Source organism: Sinocyclocheilus grahami, unplaced genomic scaffold (assembly GCF_001515645.1).
Source record: "Sinocyclocheilus grahami isolate Dianchi unplaced genomic scaffold, SAMN03320097.WGS_v1.1 scaffold181.1, whole genome shotgun sequence".
NCBI classification, from domain to species: Eukaryota; Metazoa; Chordata; class Actinopteri; order Cypriniformes; family Cyprinidae; genus Sinocyclocheilus; species Sinocyclocheilus grahami.
The window spans coordinates 1116412-1124723 of record NW_015505360.1 but is presented as its reverse complement, the minus strand read 5'-3'; the positions used below and the strand labels follow the sequence as shown (position 1 = coordinate 1124723).

Here is an 8312-nt window from a genome sequence, read left to right as displayed (position 1 = left end):
ATTTATATATATATATATATACATATACATATATACACACACACACACACACACACACACACACACACACAAACACTTACATTTGTTTATTTAGCAAATACTTTTGTCCAAAGTAACTTATATTAACAATAGAACACAATGCCAGGGTTTAGTAAAGAACTGGATTATTAAACAATGTAGAAGAGGTGAAAAGAAGAGAAAGAGAAATTGAAATAAATAAATACATACATATTTTTAAATAAATAAATAATAATAAATAATTATAAAAATACATAAATTAATTATTAATTATTATAATAATAAAACATATTTTTAAAATTAATACAAAACAATTAATAAATGAATGAACAGATATAAATATAAAATATAACAAAATATTAAAATGTAAAACAAATAAATAAATATAAAAATACATTTGATAAAAATAATTAAAATAAAGAAAAAGTAATTAATTAATGAATTAAGAAATATAAAAATACTTTATAAAAAATATAATACAAAAATACAAATGCATATAAATACAAAAATACTAAAATAATGTTTTCTTCCCCACACATTTGTGCACAGTAAGTGATGTGTAAATGGAAAATGATGCAGAAGTACAAAGAAGCTGTACTAAGTAGGCTGTTAACAGTAATACTAATTAAATTAAGAATTATAAAAATACTTTAATTTGTATTTATTTTTATATAAAGTATTATTTAATCAATAAAAGAACAAATATAAATCTACTTATAACCAATCAAAACACAAACAAATAAATATAAAGTTACTTATAAATAAACAAAAACAAATATAAAATTCATTTGAATATAAACAAACAAATAAATAACAGCTATTTTTAGTTAGTTAGTTAGTTAGTTAGTTAGTAGTGGTTTCTGTTTGTGGAGCAGTGGAAATCACAGTTATGTACTTCTCCAACCGAATTTGAACGTACCCCTCCAGGAATTCCATTCAGCATCAGAAAAGAGCTTCCTGTCAGTGAGTTATCCAGGAAGTCATCGATCTCTAAAGACTCCTGGTCCACCTGAGGAGGAAGCTGCTCCACAGAGACCTGGCCGTCATTAACAGAGAAACAGCTCTTTCATTTACCACACCGCTGCGGTGATGTCTTTAGAGATGATTGTGTGTGTGTGTGTGTGTGTGTGTGTGTGTCTCACCTTACTGCGGCTGAGTCTAAACAGACAGAAGACGAGCAGGTAGACAGGATAGACCAGCAGACAGCTCACAAGCCCCGCCCACAGCGTCTCCACATTCACAGAGACCAGAGCAGACACCGGCGTAGAGCTAAAACACACAATCATACAATCAATCACAATCATACTTTCTAACAGAATGTAATAGCTCAGTAAAGCATCATGCACAGCGCTGCTTTCACCTGTTGCCGTAGGAGACGGTGCCGTACCACACTGCGTTCGCCAGCATGCAGAGGTGCATGAGCAGCGTGCAGGAGGTCAGCCGCTGCAGCCGCGTGAAGGGGCTCCGCGGAGGTCGTTCCCATAGCGACAGCCACACGTGGCTCTCACACACGGCCCTCTGCAGCTCCCAGGACAGCAGCCGCGGCCAGTCACGCAGCTCCGCCTCCTCTGCACACAAAAAACACAGAGGTCACACAACAGGAAGCTTCTTAGCACAGGTTATCAGTCGACACTGGCGTGCGCTGCTCTTTCACTCGTTTGTGTGCAGTAAGTGATGTGTTAATGGAACACCATGCAGAAGTAAACATCCGCTGTACTAACCAGGCTGTTAACAGTGATACTAACTAGCTAACTAACTTGCTAACTAGCAGCCCTCTCTGATTGAGCGTGTTGGGTGTAACACATTTCAAATAAAGCACACAAAAGAATTAGATTATGTTGTATGATCAAATTTGCACCGTACCATCCAAGTTACTTTTTCAAATGAAAAAAAATTACATTTATTGTTTACTAATTATTACAAATACAAAGCTATCATTTTTCAATGTGTACCCTAAAACTCATGTGATCATTATTTAATATTAAAATGTCATTATAAAATATTTTATATTACACTTAATATTTCTTATTTTCTTATTTCTATAGTACATAGAAATATATTTCTTATATTCTTATTTCTATAGTATATAAATATATAAAAATGTATTTATATTATTTTATATTTATATATTTACATTCATTTTTATTATTCATATATATATATATATATATATATGTCTTTTTTATTTATATATTTTATTAATTCATATATATAATAAAAACAAATCTCAATATAAAAATAATATAAATAAATTATATGTATCTTAAAACCCCTGATATTTTCTTATATATAAATTTTATATTTATAAATTTATATTTTTACATCAATTTATTATAATTCCTATACACACACACAATAATTTATATATATATATATATATATATATATATATATATAACTAATTGTAACTAAAACTAAAATAACTAATTGTAACTAATTGTATCCTACATTTTAGGTGAATAAAATTGTCTATTTATTATGGAGGGCCTGCATAAGGTTAACAGTTCATTAAAACTAATAACGTAATCTAATTCTTCTAATTAGAAGAAACACATTACTGTTAATAGTAATTTTTGCAAACATTGCCCTTATTCTTCTAAATATTCATGATGTTATGCATCTAATTGCAGCGCCAACCAATCACAACACAGTTGCTCTATCAGGGGAGGCGGGGCTTTACCTGAAGCTTCCACCTCTATCTCGACTCTGCCGTCCGTTTTCTCGTTGTCGACCGAGAGCCATTCCTCAACCAGGAAGAAATAACTGCTGCCCGTCTGTAAGTCCTTCACCAGGACGTACTGGAGCAGCCATGCAGGAGACAGACCTGACAGACAGACAGAGACAGACGGGTTTATCCTGACTGATCGGCCCCGCTCCACATTGCTAGTGTTGTTTATGCCAGATGCGTTCAGGTACCTTTGTTGTCGTGCCACATGCGGATCTTGAGCACGCTGCCCAGACTGCTGTCAGAGGCCATGTGGAAGATGTCCAGGCTGTTTCGAGCGAACGCGCCGATGCTGTCCAGGTGTCTGTGTCCACTGCGGCTCTCACTGCCGTGAAGACTGATGCCGACGTGAGCCGTGGTTCCTGCAGCGAGTATAAAGATGCTTGTGACTCCAGCCATCTCAGGCAAGACTACTGGCAGTCCTTCAGTGAGGCAATACAATTATGGGAAATATTCTTTGCTCTGGTGCATAATATTGATGAAAATTAATTCATCGAGACTGACAGTCTGTTGGCAACTGATCTGCTGTAAACAAACGTCAACTAAAACTGTTAAAAAAAAATCCAATTTTTGTTACTTGAAAATAAAGGTAATTTAAATAAAGTAAAACATTAAAATTAAAATAAATTTTTTTTATTGCTATTTCAGTTAGTGGCCAAAGAAAGATTTCTCATTTTAATATAGTTTAACTTCATTTACTAAAATAACTAAATAAATAACAATTAATAAATTAAAATTAAATAAAAATAAATAAAATTGATATAGACATGTATTTTTAAAAAAGACAAAAACACAAGACAATTACTAATATTTTAACAAAAAAACAAAAAATATATATAACTATAATAGTATCTCCATTATACTAATATAACACATAACATTAAAAAAAAATTGTTACTGGAAATAAAATGAACATTAATTGAAAAAATAAAAATAAATAAATAAATTCAGTTAGTTCGAAGCAAAATTTCTCATTTGTGTACTAAAACTTGGTGTACTAAAATAAGTAAAACTGAAACGGAAATAAAAATGAATACAAACTAAACAGACATTTAAAAATGACAAAAACACACAACAAAATTACAAAAACTTCAAAATTAAAATTCAAAATTCAAAAATAAAAACAATTCAAAATATAAAAAAAAACGAATAACATTTGTTTATTTCACTAGGACTCTGTGCGATTTGAACCCCACGCTGATTTCCCTGGTGTTCAGGTTGGTGAATTTGTCGTGTTTAGCAAAAGAAAGCTGCTTTGTTTTAAAGTGACTTCTGTGTGAACTGTGCGTCACGTATATCTACACTATTGATAATAGACAACGGCACGTTTTGCCTGCAAAATCTCACACGTTAACAGACACCTTGACGCAGCGACTCAGAACTAGTCAGTGGCTGGTCACTTTAACATGTCGATCGGACAGTTTCTTTCAGTCTAAGAGGACGGTCAGACTTTCCTAACCTGCGTAACATCTGCATCTCACCTGCTCCGTAAGCCCAGCCGGTCTTGACCTGGATCTCGTACTTGTACAGACCGTCCTTCCCACACAGCGGCACCACAGAGGCCCGTCTCAGGTCCATCTGATCCAGCTTGCGCATTATAGCACCGGCCACAGCGTAACACAGCAGTCCGATCACACACACCAGCACCACCACCAGACTACGAGTCACCGAACGCTCCTGACAGATGACACTGCATTATAACTACCCCTTAAACCATATCACATCATGATCATAAACATTCAAATTATACAATACATTTAAAATTAAAATGAAGAATATATTTTAGATATATAATAAACTTACATAACTTCTCTGGAAAGAAAAAAGATTATTTTCAAACATATTATTTTATAAGAAAAAATAATTTTTAAATATTATATATATTTATAGTTTTTGAGAATTAAAATATACACAATTTGTGAAATAATAATTTAACATTAATAATTTAACTGTTTAGTACATATTAAACTTGAGAAAACCAGAAATATAAATATATATATATAAAAAAAATATTATATATTGATAGAAGGCTGATTTAAAAAATATTATTAAAAAAAATATCAGACATAGTAGTAAATATACTGTTACAATTATGCCCGGATGGAAGGAAGGCTGATTTAAAAGTATTTAAAAAAATAAAACAATTACTAATTTTATTCTTTAATTATTTTTTTTAATTATAATATAATATAGATAAAAAAATTAATTAATTAAACTAAAATAGAAATACATAAAAATATAAAGAATCATTACTACTGTTAATATAATATTTTAAAATTAAAACGTATTTAAAACAATAAATTAATGAAATATATTTTAAACTATTTTAAAGAATCATTACTAGTATGTCTGGACAGAATTAAGGTTAATTTAAAAATATATTATTAATAGTATGGCAGCAGAGTCGAGTTGTAATACTCACAGGAATGATGAAGGAGACGGCGTCGACGGGAACGAACAGACTCGCGGCGAAAGCGGTGAGATGATGTGTGCGACACACGGCTCGGCTCACGCTGGTCTCGGGAAGCGGATGCATGCCGTCCGTCCGCCACTGACTGCCGCTCTCGCTGAAATACTGACACAGCGAGGTGAAGACGGCCACCTCCAGCCGGATCAGATGCGGATCGTCTGCGCCGCAGCCCGTCGACACGTTTATGAAGTGATCACGCGTGGTGTCATAGGACCTGAGACGGAGAATGGAAATGAGAAATTAGAATAAAAAACTAATTTGTGTGTATTAGTGCGTAATGGCACATGCTTTTATTTTATTGGCTGACAATCAAAAACAAAATCTGTTTCATATCTGGCAGGATGAGCACCTCTCTGTGCTTTGTGAAAAACATCATCTTCACTGATGATTTTAATGAATGAGTCACTCCTGTGGCGACTGAGCTTCCTGCTTCCAAACGCATCATTTATTAGGGATGAAAGGCCTTTCATCAACATGCACTTCCAATATTATTCTGCCATATACATCAGTGAGAAACATCAAAACATTAGGGGAAAAAAAGCTTTACTTTATGACGCCTCTTACTTCGGAGACAGGAAGAAAGTGTAGAGTCGGTGGTCCAGGTTCCGCCCCCGCGTCATATTGAGTGTGATGCGTTTCCTGTCAGTGCTGTTGTATTCATTGGGCCATTCGGAGGTGTGCAGATATGCTGTGATGAATGGATCCAATTCCCACTTTTCTGGAGAATCTGAAGACAAAGTGACGAAAAGAAATGGGTGTTCAGAGATCAATAAAAACAAGAAACACTCACAAGGAGGATGAATTTCCCTGAAAATACTATTTCCTCTCCAACATGGAGATATAAAGGTGACTTTTACAATGCATTACTATACATATATTACTATACACTGATCATGTGCTGTACTAACTACTACTTGCTCCGGTTAGTCAACTAGCCTGTTAGTTTGGCCAAAATAAAATGAACCTGGAGGGAGTAACTGAAATAAAGCTTACATAAAATAAAATATACTTTTTATTTTATAAAAAAGAAAAAAACTGAAATAAAAATAAATTCAACCTAAACAGAACTATAAAAAAAAAACACTAATAAAAATGACAAAAGCATATAACAAAATTACTAAAACTTAAACTGTAATCAAATAAAAAAAAACTCATTCAATATTAAATAATATTACTAATTCAATATTAAAAACCACTATAATAATAATATATAAATAATAAAAAAACACTGTGCCAAGTTAATGTCTTTTATTAATCAAATATCATGAAAATTTTTATTTCATGTTTATTTATTTATTTTTGAAAATTTCACAATTTGATGATATTTTCTCATTCAGCTTTCTAAATACGGATCAGATATCATGCGATTAATTGCGATCATTTTATTATAGCACTAGCTTTTAACAGAAGGAGAAAAAATACATCTACAATTTTGTAGAAAAAAAATGTATTATGGAAGTGCTAATCACAGAAAAATAATCTTAAAATAAATGTATATTTTTAAATAATATATTATGTTTTACTTTTTCTTTTTTAATTTACATATTTATAATTTACAAAGTAATATTTTCAGACAATATTTCAACACCTTTCTTAAGTACAATGACCATATAAAAGCCATTTTTTTAAATTGCAGAAACATGTTATCTTTATAATATAACAATTTATAACAATTTTCTCATACAGTATAAATTAGTCTTTAGTTTTTGGCACAGTTTGTGATTGTTGTTGAATGTTTTTTTTTTGTGGCTCCCCCTTGTGTTGGGCGTCTTACCGTCTAGTACGGTGAAGTTGAGCTGGACGTAGATTCCCGCTTGTCTGTTGGTGTTCCTCGTGCTCACCCTCACGATGATTGAACCGCAGCGGCTGATGTTCTCGGCTCCCGCTGGCGGCAAGATAGCCTCCAATTCGTTACCGTCCAGCCCAGCCGCGCTCCCGTTATTAACGGCAACTGTTATGGCATGGCTGTCGTCCAGATCCGAGATGGGAATCTGTGTCCCGTTCACCGTGCGAAACTCCATGGACGCCACCTCCGTCGACACGGTGTAATTGGCGATGTAGTTGAACGGAAAGGGATTGGGCTCCACTTGGAACAGCAGCTGCACGATGCCGTCCTCGCTGTTGGGCGCCAGAGCACCCCCTGCTGCCTGTCCCAGACTGCTGTTGAATGCTCGCGGGATGGAAAAACGCCGGCACTCAGGCGCATCGCTCTCGCCGTAGCAGAGCAGGCTCTGCGGGTCGGCGCGTTTGCCGGCGGTTGCGATCTCGGCCGCGCGGAGGATCAGGGGCTCCTCGTTGAGGACGCGGCCCAGCATGAGGATTCGCATGAGGACGGAGGACAGGGTGTAGGCTTTAGCGGCCACCCGCAGCGGGTGATGCTGCTGCTCCTCTAAGAGAAGCGGAGGCTGCTGGGAGAGGCCGCCGCGGTCCTCGGCCTCCGGAGGTGGAGAGGAGGCAGCCTGGCTCACCTGGTGGATCAGGTCACCTGAGGGGGAAACAGATTTATTGACCGGATGAATATTGAAAACCAGCAGGAACAGGATAAAAGGCTCCATGAAAGACCAAAAAGAGGAGTGAAGTGCTACAAGACTGATTAGAATTTGATTTAATTTGGCTGTCAATAAAAAAAAAAATTTGTTGCATGTTGATAAATCATCAGAATTAATTGTAATTAATCACACTGCTCAGAAAAAAAAATCCAAAATGAAGATACATCAAATCAAGATAAATCAAAGCTTTTGTGGAGTATAATAATATAATATAATATAATTAATACATAATTTCTATGAATAAAAATATTAATCTTGAGGAACAGATCTTGTAATCAAAAAGATAATTTACATTTTTTAATTTAAATTATTAATAATTAAATACAGGTTGGGGCATTTTACTGTGAAATATTTTATTGTATTTTCTTTAGAATTCATATGTAGATTTAGTTCAGATAAGATTTAGTAAGAAATGAGAAAAATTAAAACATGTAAACAAGTGAACAATAACAGTTTGTTGCCTCTGGGGTTATTTGTTTGCTTTTGAGTGTGTTAGCATAACATAGCCATGAAATGGATGATTCTGTTTGCTGTCTCAATAGTGAGAGAG

At 34.4% G+C, this 8312-nt stretch overlaps 1 protein-coding gene across 1 annotated transcript in view; it reads right to left on the bottom strand.

Annotated features, from left to right (window-relative positions):
- Positions 1 to 8312, bottom strand: part of LOC107594277 (polycystin-1) — an 87914-nt gene that overhangs the window by 17182 nt on the left and 62420 nt on the right. Inside the window, exons 25-33 of the mRNA XM_016284266.1 lie at positions 6988 to 7698; positions 5778 to 5940; positions 5166 to 5427; positions 4225 to 4420; positions 2935 to 3105; positions 2699 to 2842; positions 1379 to 1586; positions 1161 to 1287; positions 938 to 1054 (exon numbers count right to left, since the gene is read on the bottom strand). Coding sequence (XP_016139752.1) covers positions 938 to 1054; positions 1161 to 1287; positions 1379 to 1586; positions 2699 to 2842; positions 2935 to 3105; positions 4225 to 4420; positions 5166 to 5427; positions 5778 to 5940; positions 6988 to 7698 — 2099 coding nt within the window. The remainder of the gene's footprint in view (positions 1 to 937; positions 1055 to 1160; positions 1288 to 1378; positions 1587 to 2698; positions 2843 to 2934; positions 3106 to 4224; positions 4421 to 5165; positions 5428 to 5777; positions 5941 to 6987; positions 7699 to 8312) is intronic.